The sequence below is a fragment of the Schistocerca nitens genome, chromosome 4 (assembly GCF_023898315.1).
Source record: "Schistocerca nitens isolate TAMUIC-IGC-003100 chromosome 4, iqSchNite1.1, whole genome shotgun sequence".
NCBI lineage: Eukaryota > Metazoa > Arthropoda > Insecta > Orthoptera > Acrididae > Schistocerca > Schistocerca nitens.
The window spans coordinates 161,522,675-161,548,129 of NC_064617.1; the positions used below are offsets into that span (position 1 = coordinate 161,522,675).

The following is a 25,455-nucleotide window of genomic DNA, read 5'->3' on the forward strand; positions in this document are numbered from 1 at the left end:
ATGTCACAGTCCTGCTGTTTCCCTTGAGAATAAGATAAATTTGTGCTAATAGAAATTAATGTTCCACACTAAGAAAGACTAAGGCAGAAGTCAACTGATCATGTTACACGTGTAGCGGTCTAATAAAGGAATATTGACGTCACCTAATTTCATTGTATAGGCTTCAATGTAACCATCGTAGACGATGTTTCTACCCTATTAATAATGCATCGCATTACTATCCTACAGGATTATGCTTATTTCTTCCACATGTAGTTATTTATTTACGAGGGTTGAATGAAAAGTAATGCCTCCACCTTCGTTAACTGGATATGGGTGGGAATATTTACATAAATCAAACGCAGAAATAATCCTTAGAATGTGATCTTTAATTACCAATATTCACTTTTCCACATAATCACATAATACATTTCTGCCAACGATGAACAAGTTTTTTTAAGACGTCACGGAAGAAGTCGACACTCTCTTTCCGCAACCACAGTCTCACAGTTCTCTCAGCGTCTTCGTCAGAAGCGTAGTCATGTTATCGCAGATCGTCTTTGATTATCGGGAAGAGATGGAAGTGAGACAGTGCTAGATCTGGACTGTTTGGAGGATGCCGTACAGTGGTGAGATTCAGTCTCTGAAGTTCTACTGTGGTGGCACGTGAAGTGTGTGGTTTGGCATTGTCATGCATTAGTGTGACCAACACGTTCTTGTGAAATGCCGATTGTGCTTCCAGTTTCTCTCTGAGTGATATGACGATCGTCCTGGATCAATCTGTCAACATTTTGCTTGTCAAACTTGGTGGTTGCTGTCACAGGACGTCCAACTCTTTATTTGTCATGCAGGTCCGATGTTGTTCCCTCAACATCTTTAAACTTACTCGCCCAACGACGCACAGTACCCGCATCAACACTATCACCATAAACTGCTTTCATTATCTGATGAATCTCCTTTGCGGTGTCACCTTCTGCTGTCAAGAATTCAATGACTGCACGTCGCTTAAGTCGCATTGACCGACCGTCTGCGCTGGGTACCACATTGTAACAACACAACCGTTCAATGCTAAGGCTTCACGACAACTGGAGCTGTATAGAAGAGGCTACGTAAGATGCCAGTACCTGCCACATACCAATGCTGCCAACTGTTGAAGAGTTACGAAGGTGGAGGCATTACTTTTCAGTCAACCATCGTATTTCATACTTTGATTTCATCAACTTGTTCTTCCAAATGAAAGTTTGATGAATACCTGTTATGGGATGTGGGATTCAAAGCGACGGTGCACTGCTATTCCCGACTGGCTTCAGCGGGCTAACCTGAAATTTGAGTTACCCACACCAACGTCTCACAATAACTACTACTACTATTTATTAATAATACTACTATAATTTTGAAAAAAGGATACTTATGCCATCAACTGTACAATTGTATGATTTTTCTCTAACGGATTCATTGTTACAATCATCTTCACTGGAGAAAAACTGTTCATCAGTGGTTCAAAATGAAAAATAGACATGACTGTTCCATTACTCTAGTTGTCCTACGGCACAGAAATCTTATATCGAGTGTGTTCAGACAGACCCTTACGACAGTTCGTAAATTCTACTCTAGATTGGGTGATATTTGACAAAAATGTATTTTTGACCCATTGATACACACTGCCTCTCCTGTGCGAAGATACTTGTAATAACTGTAGGTAGCGGATAAATGTACAATTGTGCGGCTGATGGCACAAATATGCTTCTCTTTTTAATTAATAGCCATAGACAGTCACCTACGAAAAGTTTAATGTCATACTTATGTTGCTTCTACTAATAACTACTTCCTGCAGGAGTGCAGCATCGAAATTATGATCATTTAAGAACTTTTCCTAAGACTTATCATTTGGATGAGGTGGTGATAACCGAGATACGATCGTAAAAAGTCTATCGATCTTTATATGTGAATTGATTTGTTATGAAGGGACTAAATTTCCAGTTCCAAAGGAAGCAATCTTTTGCTCCGCAGCCGCTTGTAGCATGTCATGAAAGTTTTGGCATAAAAATAAAAGTATGAGTTCATCATACTCTCCTTTTTATGTTTTCTGATATACGGTACAGATGTTTGCATTTCGTTTCTCAGCTTTCACTCGTTTTGAATTGTCTGTTTTGAATGCGGTAGTGTTGTTCTTTTGTAATTTGCAGTGAAGAGGTTGAAGACTGTCGTAGAGAAGTAGAGGTTTTCTTATTGCCACCATCTTCGAACGATTTTTACAGTATGGTAATTACATATGGCATTCCCAAAACAGCATGTTCTAATCTTTCTGAAATTTTATTCGCATTCATGAACGCTTCCTACAATTTCTTCATGCGCTTTCACTTTCGTACGCGCCTTCTGACGCGCCTCTTCACGTGCGTCATCAGTGATACCAAGCTTATCGATTAATTAATTGTCGGAATTATAGTCCTCCGTTCCACTCACTGGCTCTTCGGTGATAATTTCTTTAACATCTTCATCCACATGTCTCTTCCGACAGGGCTCTGATGCTCGTATCTAATGTGGGGTCAGTCAATCTTACACAACAGCTGCATATGTCGATGCTCCTGGTTAACTATGTTAAATAGGTAATTGTACAAGAAGACTATAGTTGCCATTTTTCCTCAGATAATCATCAGGATTGCTTACGGAGTATGTACGGTGTTGGTTTACACGCGCAAAATACGCCATATGACGGCATACAGTCACATTAAGAGGGAACGTACTTTTGTAATTCTACTTTAGCTATTATACTGCCACTGAACTTTCCACAAGAGACATTTTCAGACCATACTTCTTCTCTGACGCCGTAAACCTTCTCATTTAAGCTATGCACTTGCTTGGTATTTGCAGGCGGCACTTTGAGCAATCAATTACTGACAAAATTGCTACAATTAATTGCTGACTTCGGCTGGTAGCAATACTAAACATGTGTATGTTAGTAATACTGTGCTAACAGAGCCATCAGTATGATTAAATTTTGAATAATCATTAGTTTTCCTCACTATTCCCACAAACACTTGCTTCTCCGTACATTTAGCATTTACACAGTGCGCAGTATATTACATTTGGGGACCTGTCACTTCATTATTAAGCAACTTTACAGCGAGGCGAGTATACTCTCCTTTCAGAACCAAATTTTTAAATTTTTCTCCTCAAGGAAAACATGGTACTTACAGTTCACGTGACATTGCACATCAACCTAAATAGCATTCCGCAGTAAACACATGCTCGAATTCACAAAGCCACTCCCCTATTACTCGTAGAAATACTTCACTCAATTACGTCGTTCAACTCTGACAATGTACACTAACGGAAAAAAAAGTATCATCGTGGTTCATTACCCACGTTTAACTGTCGGTCTTCTACAGCTGGCTATATTAAGTCATCTCCACAGTCCGATGAAGGCAACGGCATACCGACTCCAATAGAACGATGCCTAGTAAATCACATGCAATCCAAAATGATGTACGAGCTGATGATAGTTTCGCGTTTTTTATGTTTGGTATTGTGTAACAGTTTGTACGAATTCAAAGATTCATATGTAAGTGGATTCCGTTAGCCCATAGTGGGTACTAGGAAGTTGCCTGATTCATAGAAAATATTTGTTTAGAAATTTTATGCTTGTTATCATTCACTAAAATTTCACTTTAGCTAATTTTGCTTTGACTGCAGTGTTGTTATTTTAGAGCTTTCTAGCTACTTGATTCAAAAATATCTGACCCCACACAGGGCAGGCAAGTCGTTCAGCAAGTGCCTGATGTATAACCAGAGCGATGGAGTCAACTGGAACAGTTCAGAACCCGTCAAGTGTCAGCACGGCTGGGATTATGACGACACGTGGTTCTCTCTGACTGTCCCCTCCCAGATGAATTGGGTCTGTGACAAACAGCAGTCCGCCAATGACGTCTTGTTCTACGCACAAAACATCGGAGTGGCTCTGAGCCTGCTATTCGGATACATAGGTGACATGTAAGCCATTAGTCTGTTAGATTATAGCCGTCTTATTCATTTTACCTTTGTAATGTAATATACCAGCAACGAAAAAATATTTTAAGAACATCACTTGGTGGGTATTAAGTTATTAATAATTTTCGCTGTGTTATGTGTGCCTCAGAAGTTCATGACGAAAGAATTTTATATTAACGTAAGTTATATTTTTATATAAAATAAAAGTTAGATGATATTAAATTATAGATTACGGTAACGTATTTTTCAGTCTCAGATCAAACAGATACTTCAGTAACCGGATGAAGTCATTTTAGGTATTTCTATTACGTCTGGTTCCGTAGGACCAAACAGAAGAGCATATCTCCATGTACAAGGAACGCGTCTGCACGTGTAATTAACATAAATAAGATATAATGCAGATAAACCCAATGCGGATGACAAGTTGCGAGTGTGCTGGATGTTAACTAATGTTTGGGAAATCTCTGAGGAATTGGCAGAGGACGTAAAAAGAAGCAGATATACATATGTTCAATTATTTGCATTTTATTATTTAGACACACTTATTCTGTTGTTTCATCTTTGCTTCGTTTCTGGCTTTTCAGTTTTCCAGTGCTGTTCGGCAAATGTCTCTTAGCAAAACTTTCAGCATACATCTGCCTGGCTTCAGACTCATTGCCATTCCATAGATCAGGTGCGTGCCCGTCATGTGCCGATCAGAATAAATTTTAATTACAAATATACAGTACACACCAGTCCGATAAGAATGTGGCCGAGCAGGCGTCACGCCACTGACTGAAGTCAGACTCAACACGTCGCTCTCCAGCTGAGGTCGCTAACACAGGCTTATTGGGTTGTGCGTCTCTCTGAAATAGTCCATTCGAGGACGAATAATATTCAATACACACTAAAAACTACCCAGTAATAACTACAGAGCAAGTTTACACTACTGATGCTGTTATCAATACTAAACGGATTTGCGCAATTACTTGTATCAAGGCAGCTAAGGGGAAAACATGAAAATCTCAAAACAAACAATATTTGAAAAATAGTAATAGATGTAAAAGGAAGCTAAAAGTTCGAAAACATGAAGAATACAAACGAGGCAAACGTGCAAACACGTCTCTCTCATTAAGAAAAAAGAATTGAGTATTTATCTGTATTTTTCTGCTCCACTGTAAACCATCTAGTCATTCCCACACCCAGTATACGGTCATAATCAATTAAGTAATACAGGAATTAGATAAATTTATCTAGAAACTCTCCGACAGAGGAGAAGAAGTTATCCTGAGGAAATTCTTCACATTACCATTGAATGTGCGAGGATTACTGCTAAGACTGTTTAATTCCTGTCGTAAGCTACTGAAGAGTGATGCTGCAGAATTCTGCTCGCCTGTCTGTACAAGAATCAAGGAAGTGCGACCCGAATGTAGACTGGTTTTTTGCCTAGCGTTAACTGAGTGAAAGGTACTAAATCTCGGAAAGAAGGTGTTATCGTCAACAGCAAACCACGCAAAATGAAATACATTTTGAGAGGCCAGCGTCAGAATTCCTAGACTACCGAATAGAGGTCGACAATAGCTTGAAGAACTCAAACCAAATTTTCCTCTAACTGCACTGTTTTGAGCCAAAAATCCATTTTGTCAATAGGAACTTTTACCAGGTATTATAATGCAATAAGACATAAGCGAACGATAATACGCAAAGTAAAATCTCGTGTTGCACGATCACTTACTGCAGATTATGCTCTAACGGTAAATACACAAACATTCCGTCCTTGAACAAGATCCCGAACATGGGCTTCCGTGACAGTTTACTATGTATCTGAACACCTAGAAAATTGAAATGTTCGGACTTACTAGTCATACGCCCTTTCTGTATAATGACAATGTCAGTTTTATTTAAATTGTGTGTCATAAACTGTAGAAACTGATTCCTGCCATCACTGAGCAAGAATTTATTTTCTACAAGCCATCAACGTATCTTTTGACCTTCATTATTTGATACATTGACTATGTTGCACTCACTATCATTCATCATTCACAGCCAAGCTTGTGTCACCAGAAAACAGAATTATTATGGAATCGACTGTCTTATTAGAAATCAGAACGTTTATATACAGAAGTTAGTGCCATCAGCAAACAGTATTAATTTAGAAACTAATATCATATTACAAGGCATAACATTTATATGAAAAAGAAACCGCAGCTGTCCCAGCATACTTTGTGTGCCGTCCGTTGAACAGTTCACCAATCAGATGCCACCTCATAACTGTTCTCATAAATCTGGAGAATGACGTTTTGCTGTTTGTTCTCCATGTGTGAGGAGGACTAGTTGTGAGCTACTCCTCTCATTTCACAATGATCTGTGGTAACAGTTTGTAATCCGCACTATGGAAATGAAGATGCCTACTGTACGCAACTTTTTTTCGATTTCATTCAGCGTCTAACTGATAAGAGGGTATATAGCGTGAACTGTGTTGATAAATTACGCTTCTTTATCCAGACTTTTCACATCCGTTTTCAAACACTAGTGGCATAGAAATAGGTCTAAAGTTATCTATATTATCCCTTTTTGCTTTTTTATAAAGTGTTATTGCTATTGGGTGCTTCATGAAATTGACCATTCCTAAAGGAAACAAATGCAGCTAACATATGCAACAAAGTGCTTTTCTATTCCGCTAAGTATCACGCCATACGCATGTGAGGTCTCGCTCTTCAACACCGTAATTATTGACTCAGTCTCCCCATTGCCAGTATCACAGAGTTGTGTTTCAGAGTATGGTCTAGGGCAGCCACTCTCCATGATAGCTATACGGGATCACTCACTACCTATTGCCAACAAGAATAGCTCCGAAAGTATGATAGGAGTTGAAACGTTTGTGGGACAAAAGTTGCATGGGACAATGGAGACCATAATATGGAATTTTGTTGCTAGAAGGGATCACTTCAGAGATATGAAGGTCAATTTTTTTTAATGAGATGCTGTAGTTTGGTACTTATTTTCTGAAAGCAGCTATCGAGACGATTCCAATGATGTGTAACAGTAAGGTCCTTCTAGGTCAACGAAGGTCACAAAGGAGGCATGAACGTCCATTTACAGAAGGTGTTCAAAGTGATGACCATTGGTATCAATGCAGTGCTGCAATCTCCTTATCATGGATTGAGTAGTTTTCCTTATCACATCGGCACTTATCGAAGCACATGCTCTGTAGCTGGAACGTATTTATAAACAACGTCTTTTACGAATCCCCACAAGAAGAAATCCAGAGGCTTCAAGTCTGGCGAACGAGCTGGCCACGACACATCTCCTCCGCGTCCACTCGAACGATTTGGTATTGTCTCTGTAACTCATTTCTAGCCATCAGCGAAAAATGCGCCAGATACCTGTCGTGTTGATACAACATTCTGTTCCTTGTTCCTAAAAGTATTTCTTCCAATAACACACCTAGTGTTTCTCCCAGGAATGTGGTGTTCTTCCTACGATTAAGATTTCCTTCGATGATTAGGGGCCTATAATTCTGTCCTCCAGAGTCCCACACCATACATTCACCGACCACGGTTTTTGGTGTGGAAACATGGATTTTCAGTTGCCCAATAATGCATGTTATGCAAATTAACATTTCCATGGTTCGTGAATGCAGCCTCGTCAGTAAATAAAATCAAGCTAATAAATGGGTCATCCCTCTGATTCTGAAGTTGAGCCCATCGGCAGAATTCCATGCGATGCATTTAATCCGTAGCAGTTAATTTTGGTGGAGACTGATATGGTAAGGATGATATTTCTGGTGATGCAAGACATGAACAACACTACTCTGGCTCAGTCCAGATTCCCTTGCGATTTGACGCGAACTAACACAAGGACCTTGTACCACAGTGGAAAGAGAACTAATTTCCGTTTGCTCATTGGTAACTTTCCTTGGCCGGATAGGTTTGGCTCTGATCACTATGGGACTCAACTGCTGAGGTCATAAGTCCCTTAGAACTTAGAACTACTTAAACCTAACTAACCTAAGAACAAGACCCACATCCATGCCCGAGGCAGGATTCGAACCTGCAACCGCAGCGGTCGCGCGGTTCCAGACTGTAGCGCCAGAACCACTCGGCCACCAGCGGCCGGCCCGGATAGGTTTCCGATGCGTTAAAGATCCAGTTGTTGTCAATTTATCATACACATATTTAAATGTAAGATGTGTTGGGCGGGAATGTTGAGGATATCTTTCAGCCTATAAGTCTCTAGCTCTCACTGAATGTCAGTGGCATTCTCCGAAAATGAGAAGCATTTCGACTTGTTCTTCGAAGGAATACGTCATTCATATTCGCCTGATTCGACGATACTAGTCTTGCCGATCCTATTAGTGTTGTATTGCGAAACCGTCGAATGGTGTTTACATGTCAATAGCACATTAGATAGATACGCCGTATTCGGCGAATATTTACTATTTATACGATATACGAGAGTGACTTGTCAGAGCATGTGCTTCGATAAGTACTGAAATGATATGGAATACCACTTAATCCACGGTAAGAGGACTGCTGCACAGCACTGCTACCAGTGGCCATCACTTCGCAAACCTTCTGTAAATGTACGTTCACGCCACCTTTTTAAACTTCGTTGACTTTCAAAGACCTTGCTGTTACACATCATTGGATTAGTCTCGATATCCGCTATCAGAAAATAAGTACCTAACTATAGCATCCCATTAAAAAAAAAAGTTGACCTTCATATCTCTGAAGCGACCTCACCTAGCAACAAAACACCAATGTCATATTATGGCCCCCATTGTCCCATGCAACATCTGTCCCACAAAATGTTTTAAGCTACCATCATAATTTCGGAATTTTTTCGGTGACAATAGTTAGTGAATCACCCTGTATGATTCCCTGACGAAACTAAATTTTTGTTTAATTCATCTGCTAGATTCAGAAATTTTTCATGAAATACTGTACATCCATCGGAGATATCGGTAATAAAACTAAATCTACTCCCTCTTGGCTATGTATGGTTTGATGATTTGAACATGTATCATAACATTTCGTCAACTGATAGATCAAAGCTTTTACCTCATCTGATGCTGAAATACATTTAAAACGTCGGAATGTTTCATACTAACAAGTGGTAATTGCTCAGGAAACTATTTTTATGATATGTGACTGATAAAGGCCATAAAATAATTTCTTCGTGAGCCGCTTACTGTATTCCAATTAGGCAGTATGCATTTGCTATATAAAAAGAAAAGTACAGAATAGTGGAATACAGCTACGACTCCGATACCAATTTGTAAACACATACTTATGTTTCATATTTTACTGTGTAATCATTACTTGTCTTTTACAATCGAGTCATGGTCATTTACTTTGCTCTGTCTGGAAAATCAAGCTGTTGACGTGGAAATTTCTAATCCTGAAAGAGAGATTTTCATCTGAAACAACCTTGTATATATATATTACCTATATTTCAGATAGATGTGTAGAATGTTGAATGACTGGAAAGATTTGCTGTTTTTAGACAACAATTTTAGAAAAATGATACCATGGCAATAAGGTCTTACTTGCATATATAAACGAAGTAAGAACGTTGTTGATAATTAAAAGGAAATCAAACTCCAATTAAGCATAAACAGAGCGAGAAGAACTCAATGATTATGAAGTTGTAGTTTTCCAATCGATCGGACTAAGATCTACCATGGCTTTTATGTTACGTATAGTTGATAAACGCATCAAAATTACACTTTTAGTCATATAGCAACCACATTACCTCTGAAGTGTGCTGCCTGCCGCCGTTGGATAAGCAGCTGCAGCAGCAAGTCGGATACTCTTAGCTCACTTAATTGTTACATAGGTTAATTCTTAATTTCTTTGCGTGTTTTTGGTATTTGCGTTGTTTAATTCGTAAATTTCGGGCGTATTGTAGTATTTGAGAGTTGTAGCATCGCGTTTTAGTACCTGAATAGTGTAAAATCGCGTAGTCTCCTTCCGCCGCCGAGCAATGTGTCAGCAGTGCGCAAGTAGCAGCATTACTGCATTTACTAGGCAATCTTGTATTTTAATAACCGTTTAAATTTTGTGTCGAATTGTTTGTGCTCTCTGTAGTTTAGTTCAGACGTTCTTTGCACAACAGTTTTTAGCATGGATAGGGACTGCAACTGCTGTTTTCGGATACAGGCTGAGTTGGCATCCCTTCGCTCCCAGCTTCAGGCAATGTTGGCTTCGGTCACACAGCTTGAGGCTGTTGCCAATGGGCATCACTGTGGGGGTCCGGATGGCGGTTTGCGGGGGACGGCCAGCTCGTCCCACGCATCCCCCGATCGGACTACGACTGTGGCTGCCCGGCATACTGCCCACATTGAGGCTGATCCCTCACCTGTGGTAGAGTGGGAGGTTGTCTCAAGGTGTGGCAGTGGGCGAAAGACGTTCCGGAGGGCTGAACGGAACGCCTCTCCAGTTTGTCTGACGAACCGGTTTCAGGCTCTGTCTCAGGCTGATACTGATCTTCGGCCGGACATGGCTGCTTGTCCTGTTCCAGAGGTTGCCCCTGAGTCTGCAAGATCCGGGCGGTCACAGAGGGTAGGCTTGCTGGTAGTTGGGAGCTCCAACGTCAGGCGCTTAATGGGGCCCCTTAGGGATATGGCAGCAAGAGAGGGGAAGAAAACCAATGTGCACTCCGTGTGCATACCAGGGCGAGTCATTCCAGATGTGGAAAGGGTCCTTCCGGATGCCATGAATGGTACAGGGTGCACCCATCTGCAGGTGGTCGCTCATGTCGGCACTAATGATGTATGTCGCTATGGATCGGAGGAAATCCTCTCTGGCTTCCGGCAGCTAACTGATTTGGTGAAGACTGCCAGTCTCGCTAGCGGGATGAAAGCAGAGCTCACCATCTGCAGCATCGTCGACAGGACTGACTGCGGACCTTTGGTACAGAGCCGAGTGGAGGGTCTGAATCAGAGGCTGAGACGGTTCTGCCACCATGTGGGCTGCAGATTCCTCGACTTGGGGTTTCGGGTTCCGCTGGATAGAGGTCAGGAGTCCACTACATGCAGCAAGCGGCTACACGGGTAGCAGGGGTTGTGTGGCGTGGACTGGGCGGTTATTTAGGTTAGATGGCCTCGGGCAAGTACAGAAAGGGCAGCAGCCTCAAAGGGTGCGGGGCAAAGTCCGGACATGCGGGGGCCAAGCAGCAATCGGTATTGTAATTGCAAACTGTCGAAGCTGCATTGGTAAAGTATCGGAACTTCAAGCGCTGATAGAAAGCACCAAAGCTGAAATCGTTATAGGTACAGAAAGCTGGCTGAAGCCAGAGATAAATTCTGCCGAAATTTTTACAAATGCACAGACGGTATTTAGAAAGGATAGATTGCATGCAACTGGTGGTGGTGTGTTTGTCGCAGTTAGTAGTAGTTTATCCTGTAGTGAAGTAGAAGTGGATAGTTCCTGTGAATTATTATGGGTGGAGGTTACACTCAACATCCGCGCTAGGTTAATAAATGGCTCCTTTTACCGACCTCCCGACTCAGCAGTATTAGTGGCAGAACAACTGAGAGAGAATTTGGAATACATTTCACATAAGTTTTCTCAGCATGTTATAGTATTAGGTGGAGATTTCAATTTACCAGATATAGACTGGGACACTCAAATGTTTAGGACGGGTGGTAGGGACAGAGCATCGAGTGACATTATACTGAGTGCACTATCCGAAAATTACCTCGAGCAATTAAACAGAGAACAGACTCGTGGAGATAACATCTTGGACATACTGATAACGAACAGACCCGAACTTATCGACTCTGTAAGTGCAGAACATGGAATCAGTGATCACAAGGCCATTGCAGCATCCCTGAATATGGAAGTTAATAGGAATATAAAAAAAAGGGAGGAAGGTTTATCTGTTTAGCAAGAGTAATAGAAGGCAGATTTCAGACTACCTAACAGATCAAAACGAAAATTTCTGTTCAGACACTGACAATGTTGAGTGTTCATGGAAAAAGTTCAAGGCAATCGTGAAATGCATTTTACACAGGTACGTGTCGAGTAAAACTGTGAGGGACGGGAAAAACCCACTGTGGTTCAACAACAAAGTTAGGAAACTACTGCGAAAGCAAAGAGAGCTACACTCCAAGTGTAAACGCAGCAAAAACCTCTCAGACAAACAGAAGCTAAATGATGTCAAAGTTAGCCTAAGGAAGGCTATGCGTGAAGCGTTCAGTGAATTCGAAAGTAAAATTCTATGTACCGACTTGACAGGAAATCCCAGGAAGTTCTGGTCTTACGTTAAATCAGTAAGTGGCTCGAAACAGCATATCCAGACACTCCGGGATGATGATGGCATTGAAACAGAGGATGACACGCGTAAAGCTGAAATACTCAACACCTTTTTCCAAAGCTGTTTCACAGAGGAACACCGCACTGCAGTTCCTTCTCTAAACCCTCGCACAAACGAAAAAATGGCTGACATCGAAATAAGTGTCCAAGGAATAGAAAATCAACTGGACTCACTCAACAGAGGAAAGTCCACTGGACCTCACGGGATACTAATTCGACTCTACACAGAGTACGCGAAAGAATTTGCCCCCCTTCTAACAGCCATATACCGCAAGTCTCTAGAGGAACGGAAGGTTCCAAATGATTGGAAAAGAGCACAGGTAGACCCAGTCTTCAAGAAGGGTCGTCGAGCAGATGCGCAAAACTATAGACCCATATCTCTGACGTCGATCTGTTGTAGAATTTTAGAACATGTTTTTTGCTCGCGAATCATGTCGTTTTTGGAAACCCAGAATCTACTCAGTAGGAATCAACATGGATTCCGGAAACAGCGATCGTGTGAGACCCAACTCGCTTTATTTCTTCATGAGACCCAGAAAATATTAGATACAGGCTCCCAGGTAGATACTATTTTCCTTGATTTCCGGAAGGCGTTCGATACAGTTCCGCACTGTCGCCTGATAAACAAAGTAAGAGCCTACGGAATATCAGACCAGCTGTGTGGCTGGATTGAAGAGTTTTTAGCAAACAGAACACAGCATGTTGTTATCAATGGGGAGACGTCTACAGACATTAAAGTAACCTCTGGCGTGCCACAGGGGAGTGTTATGGGACCATTACTTTTCACAATATATATAAATGAACTAGTAGATAGTGTCGGAAGCTCCATGCGGCTTTTCGCTTATGATGCTGTAGTATACAGAGAAGTTGCAGCATTAGAAAATTGTAGCGACATGCAGGAAGATCTGCCGCGGATAGGCACTTGGTGCAGGAAGTGACAACTGACCCTTAACATAGACAAATGTGATGTATTGTGAATACATAGAAAGAAGGATCCTTTATTGTATGATTATATGATAGTGGAACAAACACTGGTAGCAGTTACTTCTGTAAAATATCTGGGAATATGCGTGCGGAACGATTTGAAGTGGAATGATCATATAAAATTAATTGTTGGTAAGGCGGGTACCAGGTTGAGATTCATTGGGAGAGTCCTTAGAAAATGTAGTCCATGAACAAAGGAGGTGGCTTACAAAACACTCGTTCGACCTATACTTGAGTATTGCTCATCAGTGTGGGATCCGTACCAGATCGGGTTGACGGAGGAGATAGAGAAGATCCAAAGAAGAGCGGCGCGTTTCGTCACAGGGTTATTTGGTAACCGTGGTAGCGTTACGGAGATGTTTAGCAAACTCAAGTGGCAGACTCAGCAAGAGAGGCGCTCTGCATCGCGGTGTAGCTTGCTCGCCAGGTTTCGAGAGGGTGCGTTTCTGGATGAGGTATCGAATATATTGCTTCCCCCTACTTATACCTCCCGAGGAAATCACGAATGTAAAATTAGAGAGATTCGAGCGCGTACGGAGGCTTTCAGGCAGTCGTTCTTCCCGCGAACCTTACGCGACTGGAAAAGAAAAGGGAGGTAATTACCGTGGCACGTAAAGTGCCCTCCGCCACACACCGTTGGGTGGCTTGCGGAGTATAAATGTAGATGTAGATGTAGAAGCAGAAGATGAGAGACCAAAGTCCAAAATACTGAATTATGAAAAGTGTATCAAGCCGAAAGATCTTTGTGTCGGTCTTACACGCGAACGTCGAAATTTCAGGTAATAGAAGTTGTGGAGGAATAGAAAATCAATTAAAATCACTAACCTAAGGTATCAGTAAAAAATAATCGTTCATTTGACGTTCCTCCTTTCTGTGCCACTACCAGTTACATTTAGGTTTTTAGAACAATGCTCTCTTCAAATAGCAATGTATCTCTCTTGATTGCTTACTCAAAGATATTTCGATACCTGTCATGTTCAGAGAGCCTGATTTTATTTCTTTAGAAATGTTATACAAGATCCATTGTTGGTTAGGTGTTTTAGGCGTAGAAACTTGTTTCACCATTTGAACTGCTCACCTGAAACTACGTCGTTGTGTAAACGAAATTACAGAGATTGACTTGGTTTTGTGGGTTTATATAGCTTACCAGCACGTCATCTACAAAGTAGTATGATTACTTTGGTTAAATAGTTATTACTTTTGAATACTTTTCGAGAGGAACTGTAGTACATATTATGTACTCATTTTGTCTTCCACTTGGTATAACAATAATAAGCTGCCTTTCTTCGGTGTGATTGTTCTTCTTACCTTTCACTTCCTATCAAGAGGTGTATAATTCAGTAAGGCATTGTGGGCTTACCTGATAAACAACAGTGCCAGCAGAGGCTAAGCATCAAATACTTCCAAGCAGACGGAATTCCTTTTTGTGAACGAAAATCGGACTTAAAAATACAGCAAGTAAAATCAGCATAGTTTGCAAAAAATTGATTTTAGAACTAAGAAGCAAGGGTATTTGTAAATACGTTTCATTATGGACCACTGATGATGTTTAATTTCAGTAAAACGAAACCACATTAACTTTGAGTAAAAACGCGTCCGGTCACATTTTTTCCGTGTTTTATTATATTACACGAAGCATTTCGGGCTTGTGGGTCCACCCTGACTTGTATATCCTCCAATACACAATTTTCATTTGCCCTTGAGTGAGGTGAATTTCAGTTTCCTGTTATGAGAACGTCAGATGTTAATTTAGATGTTTTGTGAATCGAGTACGGAAATATGTCAGAAATAGTGGAGTAAACAATGGAGAACTGATGGCAAAAACAAGGAAGAATATGTTTAACCTTCTGCGGACAGCGTACATTGATTTATTGATATTGTCGTAGCACATCACGAGAGTCAAGGCCCACATTTGCTTACAACTTAAAAAAAACACTTAACTGATCTAGTTTAACGTGATGAGATCAAAGGTGAAGGTTATCAAAGAGTGTAAATTTAGGCTCTCTGATTTTGTGGAAGTATATTTCCTATTGTTCTAAGAGATGTATGATCTTTCCATAAGCTTCCCTTCATCATATTACCAAATTGCTTCCTATCTTGCTGAAAATATGTTTGGTTTCTAGAATATGAGGCGAAATACCTGATTTTTGAAAATGGTTGAGTCTGAAATTTCTGCATATTTTCCCTACATAAATCAGTTAGAACAGTTCGAAACAAGGTCTGAATCTGAGTTAAATGAACAAACAGATTGCATTAGCTATAGCTCTTTTAGTCATTTTAGAGACCTGTTTAAATTTATTCCTTGCATCTGTCAACTACTTAAAACTCAGATCTCTGACAATATGTGATAAACGTCATTTCTGCTCACTTAAGTGCAAATTAATTCTGTGAAGCGTTTGTGAAGAGCTGTAAAAATTGAGCACCTTATGGGACGACAGTGTGAATAAACAAAGTATGGTGACCGCAAAAGGTTAAGGATGTTTTCCTTGTTTTTTCGGTATAATTTTCACTGCACTATTTCTGTTTCTCTTACATTTCCGCACTCGATTCACGATATGCGTAAACTAACATCTAACATTCTCGTAACAGGAGAAAGCATTTCCTCTCAATCAAGAGCAAATTGAAATTATGTATCAGACGATTTGCATTTGCAGACGAACCCACTGGGTACAAAATGCATCGTGTAATTTCATGAAACATAGAAAAATTGTGACTGAACGTGTTTTTATTGAAACTTCCTGTGTACTGATTACTGCTACATTCGGAGCTGCAAAGTGGAGAAAATCTCCAAACCCAGCTGGGAATCGAAACCAGTCCCACTTGCATGGCAGGTGAGCACTTTACCACCCAGTTATGCAGGCAGACATATTCCTAACACATAGTAATCATGTGTGATTTAAATTATCGTACAGTATAAAAGTTATCATTGCTCGAAGATGCATTCTCTAACACAGTAAAATTACATGTAAACATCAAAATATGAAGTTCATATTATTCAGTTTCTGTGATTGATAATTAAGAAAAGATTTGTGTGAGTGAACATGCTATTCCTTCTTATTCATGATAAGAGACTTGACCTCCAGACAACATTAGCTGGTAAGGAATGTCATTTAGTATTACTACATAGTCAGTTCAGTTTCCATCACTTATTACACATTCGATAATTATCACAAGTACTTCCTTTTTATTGCAGTACAAATATTTCATTCCTCAAAGTCATACAATGTTTACATGATGATCATCAGATAGGAAATTGCAAGTAGCACAGAATGTCAGTATCGTCAGATGTCAAGTGTCAACTTGTCTTTGTGTGGAGTCAGAAATGTATGGCCATATGTAGTTCAACACTAGCAAAATAAATATCACATTCAAAAGAAATATCTTGTAAAGTAACTGATAAAGACTTCACCTTCTCCAAGATGCAACAGAAAAAAGGTTTATCCCCAAACTGTTCAGTAGCGGCTGAAGTAAATTCTTATTAACCGAAAATGAAGTAAATAACTTCTCTTGAGCTTCAGTATTGAAAGAAATCTTCAACTTACAATCATTAACTTAAGGGCTAGAATCAGCATTCCATCACTGCTGCAGCGTTACCTTCATCTCCAATCTTCATCATAAGAGAAATTCCGAAATAAAGTTTTTCAAGAAGAAAAACGGTAAAGTACTGAAGTAACTTATTTACAACATGGGTAAAAACGTATCACATAAACCTGTTTTGAGGTGTAAAGATACTATAAGCTGAAAACAAAAAGTGGTCAACATACATATATATCTACGAGTCATGGATCAATGTCTTGAGCGCGACCACGTTCTTCTGGAGTGCCTAGTTCATGGTAAAAGACCACTGCAACATTTGAATTGTTAGAATGCAATTTACTCACTACGTACTTTCCATTTTTAGCTGAAAATACCGTTTAGTTAGTACAAATGAGTACAATTCTGTGTTTTTTCAATTACATTTGCAATAAGTTAAAATTCAATTATGGTCATGATACAGACTAGACAAGTACTATAACTGCAAACAGTAATCAATTTGCTGAGACAAATTTCATTCCACAGCTTCACAAAGCTAGAAAATTCATCTCACACTTACATCACATAATTCAGCAATAGAGGACAAATCTTGGGAAAGCCTTTCATGCTCATTACTCAAGAAATATAGCCAAAAAATCACTCTCATGTCCAAGTAAGTGAAACTAACGTGTCATCTGCAGATGATTTCATACAGGTTAAAGTTTGTTATTATCTAGAGTTTGCAATGTATATAGCAGATATGATTGTTATCCAAACTGCAGTTCGTGTTCTTTCCCTGAAAGATGGCACTTAATGTCACATACACCTCGTCAGTAGCAACAAAACTTAAATAGTACAGTCCTTTAAGAAAGAATTTTACAACAAAATAAATCTATCTTAAAAATATTTTACAACAAAATAAATCTATCTTAAAAACATAACTATGACTCTATATTTGAATAAAATGAACACAAAAAGAATTTCCACATATCTAGTAAAGCTGTGGGTTGCTTCGTTTTTGGAGTGTACAGTCATTACCTTACCTTGTTCCACAGATAGCTGCAAAAATATGCTTCCTCGCTAAGTCATATGTAATGACCCATGTGTCTTCCTCTGAACAATGTATTTCAGTAATCTTCAGCATAACATCCTACATATCATAGTCCACTTCACATGATATACCATAATTTCACCACAATTCATCGTGGTAGCACCATAATAAACCATACTACCATCATAAGCCTCACATGGTAGTCTATAAGCAAAAGTCCTCATCATCTCCCATATCCATATCCCACAGTATTCCATAGATTCATCATCTGCAGGCACACAAGTCTGAAATTATCTCTCTTCAAGATAAATAGCAGAACAGGCACTATTCAGAAACTTTCCTAGTTAAACTACTGCCCATCGATATAGCTTCCTCAATTAAAAAGTTTTACACAATCTCTTATCCAAACTACAATCAGTGGTTCCCTATATCGCTAAAACTCATGACCTACTTCACAAAATTTGTACCTACAGAAAATGTCATCACATGCATTTTCGTAGAAAATAGCATGGTATTCTGTCTGGTAAAGGTAAGCAAAAGATTCACACCACAAGTTGCCAAATTACCATAAGTCACAAGGAATTTCTCCTCAGAAAGAAATGATTACCATAGAACCTCAAAATAAACTCTGCTCTGCTACACCAAGATCTGTAAAGAAAAGTTCGAAACTCATGAAATAAGAAAAAAACTGTATTACATTTCAATCACAGTTCATGAGTAAACTCAGAATAATACCAGAGGAATAGAAATTGTTTACAGATGAATTACTATTCCATGCTGACAAACTGAATAATGTGGATGCAAGGAAAATTGTCTATTTCCACTGAATTATCCCATTGATAGACTACACTTAGCAAATTTAGAATACTTTTCCTCAGATAACACAAATCATAAATCATCACTAGTCACAAAAAATTCCCTTTGAAGTAGACTGACAGTAAGAGATACATTAACAGATATATAGATTATTATCAAAAGTTGGCACACATCGTGTAGTGGAGATACTGAGTTGCTGATAGGCCAAACCAAAAGACTGTCACAAATAAAGCTTTTAGCCAGAACGGCCTTCATCAAAAACCGACCATTGACAAACACACACACACATACACACACACACACACAAATGCAAGTCACAGAAACACACGTGACTGAAGTCTCTCAGAACTGAAGAAATACTGTGATCAGCAGCACCAGTGCATGATGGGAGGGGCAGGTGGGTGCGGGTAAGGGGCTAGGGTGGGGAGGAAGAGGGATAGTAGGGTAAGCGGGGCAGAGACTGCAGTGCTGTTGGGGAGCATGCAGGAATGTGGTGGGGGAAGGCTTGGGCAGCTATGTACTGTTGGGAGGTTAGACAGAGGGCTGAGAAGAGGTGGGGAGGGGGACAGTGGCGGAAAAGGAGAGAAGTGAAAAGACTGGGTACAATAGTCGATTGAGGGCTATGTAGTGCTGGAATGGGAACAGGCAAGGGGCTGGATGGGTGAGGTCAGTGACTAACGAAGGATGAGGCCAGGAGTTCTATGAGAAAGTAGGATATAGGAAAGGCTTATTTCAATAGTGGTACAAGTCCATTTTTTTCATTGTGAGATACAGAGTCCTAAAATTAAATGAGCGCTGAAATATCTGCAGTTGACATACTAAAAACATTCAAGTATAGATGTGAATATTTCTGGTATGTGAACTGCAGATTTTTCAGCACTCATTTAACTTTAGGACACTGTAACTCAGAATGAACAAAAATGGACTTGCACCACTACAGAAATAAGCCCTTCATATTGGGTGGTGGGGGGGGAGATTTCCCAACTGTGCAAGTCAGAAAGGCTGGTGTTGTAGCGAAGGATAGGATCCATATGGCACAGGCTGTGGAGCAGTCACTGAAATGGTGTAATGTTTGGCAGCATGCTCTTCAACTATGAATGGCTACTGTGGTCTCAGCAGGACATTTCACATTTAAGGGCACAACGAGAGGTAGTCAAAACCCTGGTGGATAACGTAATTCAGTTGCTACAGTTCTGTGTGGTACTGAGTTGCGAGGGGAATGCTCCTCTCTGGCTGGACAGTAGGGCTTTGGGAGGCGGTGGGAGACTGTAACGGCAAGGCATGAGAGATTTGGTTGTGTACAGTCTGTGAAGCCTTCAGTGAGACCTTAGTATATTTCGAGACGGACTGACCATCACTGCAGATGCAATGACCATGGGTGCCTAAGATGTATAGAAGGGTGTTCTTTGAATGGTATGGGTGAATGCTGTCGAAATGGTGGTATTTCTGGTAGTTAATAAGTGGTATTGATGAAGGTACTGATGTAGCCATCATTGAGGTGTAGGTTAACATGTAGGAAGGTGGCTTGTTGGGTTGAATAGGACCAAGTGAAGCAAATGGGAGAGAAGTTTTTGAGGTTCTGTAGTGTTCTCATCCTCGATTCATTTGCTATGCTGTCATCAGTGAATCTGAACCAGGTATGGATTTCAGGATTCTGGGGTCCTAGGAAAGATTCTCTAGACAGTTCATAAATTGGTTTTCATAGGATGGTGCCTCGCAGGTGCCCATAGCCATACGTTGTATTTGTTTGTAGATATTGCCATCAAAGGAGAAATGGTGGTGGGTGAGAATACAGTGGGTCATGGCGACTACAAAGAAGGCTGTTGGTTGTTGGTTTGGAATCCCTCAGGCATGGGAAAGATAGTTTTCAATAGTGGGAAAGCCACTGAAATTAGGGATATTAGTTTAAAGGGATGTGGCATCAATAGTGATGAGCAGAGCATTGTGTGGTAAAGGGATAAGACCGAGGAGTGTCAGTGGAGGAAATAGTTGGTATCTTTAGTCTAGGAGGGTAGCTTCCAGAAAATAAGTTGAAGGTTTTGGTGTACAAGAACAGAGGTTCTCCCAGCAGGGACACAGTTACCAGCCACAATAGGGAGTCCTGGGTGATAGGGTTTATCGACTTTAGGAAGAGTGTAGAAAATAGGAGTGTGGGGAGTGTTAGCAATAAGAAGAGAGATGGACTCCTGCCAGAGTTTCTGGAATGAGCATAAGGATTTGAAGAGTGATTGGAAATCCTATCGGATTTATATGATGGAGATACTGTGAAAGGTTTGTAACCAATGTGTCTGACAGCTGGTGGAGTCTTTCTGCCAAATTATTCTTGTGGTTCAAAACAACTGTGATGGAGCCTTTGCTCACAATTAGGATTATAAGGTCGGGATCAGTTTTTAGATGGTACACTGCAGTTCTTTCCGCAGATGTAAAGTTAGTTTACATGTTGAGGCACCATCCTATGCCAAACTTCTCATGGACAATTTAGATGAATTCTTCATAAACATCCAAAATCCTAAATCCCATACCTGGTTCAGATTCATTGATGACATATTTGCGATCTGAATCAAGGAGAGGACACTAGACCTCAAAAACTTCTCCCCCATTTGCTTCACTTGCTCCTACTCAACCCAGCAAGCCACTTTCCTAGAAGTTGACCTACACCTCAGTGATGGCTCTGTCAGTACCTACATTAATGTTACCTATTAACTACTAGCAATACCTCCATTTCGATAGCTGTCACCCATTCCATACCAAGAACTACCTTCCATATAGCCTAGGCACCCATGGTCGTTGCATTTGCATTGATGAGTAGTCCTTCTCAAAATATACCGAGGTCTCACTGAAGACTTCACAAACCCTAATTATTCTCCCAACCATGTGCACAAATAAATTTCTCATGCCTTATCATTCTAGTCTCCTACCACCACCAAAAGCCCCACTGTATGGCGACAGAGGAGCGTTCCCCTGGCAACTCAGTACCACACAGAACTGGAGCAACTGAATTACATTATCCACCACGATATCAATGTCTTCTCGTTGTATCCTTCAATGAGAAATGTCCTGCCCACTCTTGTTCTAATCTCTTCCACAGTGGTATCCCGCTGCCCACCGAACCTACATAATATACTCTTCCGTCGCTATGCAACTCCTGCTCCCAACTATCGCGGCACATGGGTTCTTTTACTTATCGCTATACTAATTGAAAATAAATATCTGTTAAATACTGCAATATCATTTACTTTCTTAAATATTGTAGGCTAGCACGAGACTTTGAAATAACGAAATACCACGATAACGTATGTACGGACCTCGGCTATTCCGAAGTACATAAGGAGTAATATTTTAAACACAACACGTGACTCACCGTCCTCTAATAGATAGTTTGCGGGAGCGCTGCTATTTTGAAAAGAAAATGTGGGTGCTTTTACGCAACCTGTAATAATTAAATTGGTTTTGAGGGTGCTACTGGTCATTATGTACCAACCTCCATAAAGTAACTGAGATATTGTTATGCTCGTTGAATGGCTGACCAAATGCTGCTAAAGGAGATGTGCTCCTTGCAACATAAAATTCTGAAAATAAATTTGATAATTATAATTAATGATTAGTACCATGTGAGGTGCCCACTAAATCAATAATACACACTTTCTCATAATAACTATAATTATATTTTGCTAAAATACAGCCAAAATTACATTAAATACCAGAAGGCTGTATAGCGGCGGCCTTCATCTACACAAAACAAAATAGGAGAGAGAGTTCAATAAAACAATAGTCCCTGGTCATGTTCATTTTCATTACACAGAGATTATAAAAAAAATGTTCTTTGTTAATCACATCGCTGTTTGTGAGGTTTGGTTGTAATAGTTACACTTTATAATATTTATTATACATCGCGAAAACATACACAGTCTTGAAATAATTTATAGATCACACATCACACAAACAAATACCCTTTTCTTTTTTAAAATGTCAATTTATGTGATATATGGTCACACAGCCCCTTATCTCATGGCTCATACCCTTGCAGTAGACCTTGATGCAAGACCTGCCCCATGAATCCTTCCCGACCACCTACTCCAGTCTCATCACAGACATCACTTATGTCATCAAAGGTATTGCTGCCTGTGAAACCAGTCATGTGACCTACAGGCTAAGCTGCAACCACTGTGCTGCGTTCTATGTTGGTATGATAACCAACAGGCTGTTGGTTACTGCATTCCACATGAATGGCCACCAAGAAACTGAGACCACAAAACACGTGGATCACCCTGTAGATGAGCACGCTACCAAACATTATGTACTTCATTTCAGTGACCGCTTCACAGCCTGTGCTATATGGATCCTTCCCAACAACACCAGCTCTTCTGAAATGCGCAAGTGGGAAATTTCACTGCTATATATCCTACTTTCTCATAGGACTCCCGGCCTCACCCTACGTTAGTCATTGTCCTCACCAATCCAGCCCCTTCCCTGTTCCAATTCCAGCATTACATAGCCCTTATTTCACTATTGTGCCCAGTCTTTTCACTTCTTTTCCGCTGCTGACCACCTCCCCACCTCTTTCCAGCCCTCTTTCTTAACTTCCTGACGGCACATTGCTGCCCAACCCTCTCCCCACGTCGCCTGTGCACACTCCTCAGCATCACTGCACTGTCTGCCACCCTCACACTATTATCCCTCCCTTTCCTTTGCCCAGCCTCCTCACTATCCCCACTCAGCCTCTACGCCCATCATGCACTGGTGCTGCTGCTGTCAGTGTGGCTTCAGTTTGTCTCAGACAGCAGTCATATTCAAAATTCTTTATTAAGTTTTTACTTACTTGGACAGAAATGACTGAGAAGGTGACTCTTCTAAGATTAACTCTGAAACTGCTGAGTGAAATTGAATCAAACGAACCTGTTAAACTGCTGAGTGAAACTGCTTGTCTTTATCACTTCATATCTGACCCACAGAATTTTAACAACGGCGTTGGATACAGACCGTCCAGTAGCTTTGCCCAGCAGTTGAAAGAAACAAATTTTGAAGTAAGTTCAAAAGCGACTAGAATGTACGAAAATCCTTTCAGTGTTTTGACAAGTGGCCCCAGACGATCAACAGCATCACATTCTTCTAATCTAGTAGCAATGATAGGTAACAACGGAGCACAGGTGTAAGATAGCAGATAGTTTAGCTTTTTGACAAATTTACAAATAGACAAGACTCTCCTACTTTTCCATGTTGTTAAAATAACAAGTCATTCGAAGAATATAATAGCATATTCGTGGATCAAAATGTGAGTAGTTGAAATTAGCGTACCAGATGAGGTTCTTAACAAAATCGTCGGGAATAGAGAGTACCCATAGCTTGTCATCAACAGTGAAACGTTTCAAGAGTATGTTGTTTCTAACCAGATTATAATGATGAATCTGCGTGAGTGTTTTGTCATGGCATTTGCTTTTGATATATTTCCAAATCGGATCCTTGTTTTGTTCACAAGCGATGTCCTTTAAAAATGTAGAAACGAAGGCTACTTTTTGAATGTATAAAATACTGAAAATTTCTCAAGGTTAGCTTCTGTGTTCCTTTTCTCAAGGTCAGCCGGTGCACGTGACAGTGCGTACACAACACTGTTCTCCTTGCTGGGAATGTAGACTGGTAGCTATAGTTCCTCCCATGAAGCATGGACCTTGCCGTTGGTGGGGAGCCTTGCGTGCCTCAGCGATACAGATAGCCGTACCGTAGGTGCAACCACAACGGAGGGGTATCTGTTGAGAGGCCAGACAAACGTGTGGTTCCTGAAGAGGGGCAGCAGCCTTTTCAGTAGTTGCAAGGGCAACAGTCTGGATGATTGACTGATCTGGCCTTGTAACAATAACCAAAACGACCTTGCTGTCCTGGTACTGCGAACGGCTGAAAGCTAGGGGAAACTACAGCCGTGATTTTTCCCGAGGGCATGCAGCTTTACTGTATGATTAAATGATGATGGCGTCCTCTTAAGTAAAATATTCCAGAGGTAAAATAGTCCCCCATTCGGATCTCCAGGCGGGGACTACTCAAGAGGATGTCATTATCAGGAGAAAGAAAACTGGCGTTCTACAGGTTGGAGCGTGGAATGTCAGATCCCTTAATCGGGCAGGTAGGTTAGAAAATTTAAAAAGGGAAATGGATAGGTTGAAGTTAGATATAGTGGGAATTAGTGAAGTTCGGTGGCAGGAGGAACAAGACTTCTGGTCAGGTGACTACAGGGTTATAAACACAAAATCAAATAGGCGTAATGCAGGAGTAGGTTTAATAATGAATAGGAAAATAGGAATGCAGGTAAGCTACTACAAAAAGCATAGTGACCGCGTTATTGTGGTCAAGATTGATACGAAGCCCACACCTACTACAGTAGTACAAGTTTATATGCCAACTACCTCTGCAGATGACGAAGAAATTGAAGAAATGTATGATGAAATAAAAGAAATTATTCAGATTGTGAAGGGAGACGAAAATTTAATAGTCATGGGTGACTGGAATTCGAGTGTAGGAAAAGGGAGAGAAGGAAACATAGTAGGTGAATATGGATTGGGGCTAAGAAATGAAACAGGAAGCCGCCTGGTAGAAGTTTGCACAGAGCACAACATAATCACAGCTAACACTTGCTTTAAGAATCATGAAAGAAGGTTGTATACATGGAAGAACCCTGGAGATACTAAAAGGTATCAGATAGATTATATAATGGTAAGACAGAGATTTAGGAACCAGGTTTTAAATTGTAAGACATTTACAGGGGCAGATGTGGACTTTGACCACAATCTATTGGTTATGAGCTATAGATTAAAACTGAAGAAATTGAAAAAAGGT

General features: G+C 40.4%; 1 protein-coding gene across 1 annotated transcript in view; it reads left to right on the top strand.

Moving 5' to 3' along the window:
* LOC126252177 (carcinine transporter-like) overlaps nt 1-25,455 on the top strand; it is a 165,185-nt gene that overhangs the window by 23,574 nt on the left and 116,156 nt on the right. The window contains exon 3 of the mRNA XM_049953047.1: nt 3,730-3,969. Coding sequence (XP_049809004.1) covers nt 3,730-3,969 — 240 coding nt within the window. The remainder of the gene's footprint in view (nt 1-3,729; nt 3,970-25,455) is intronic.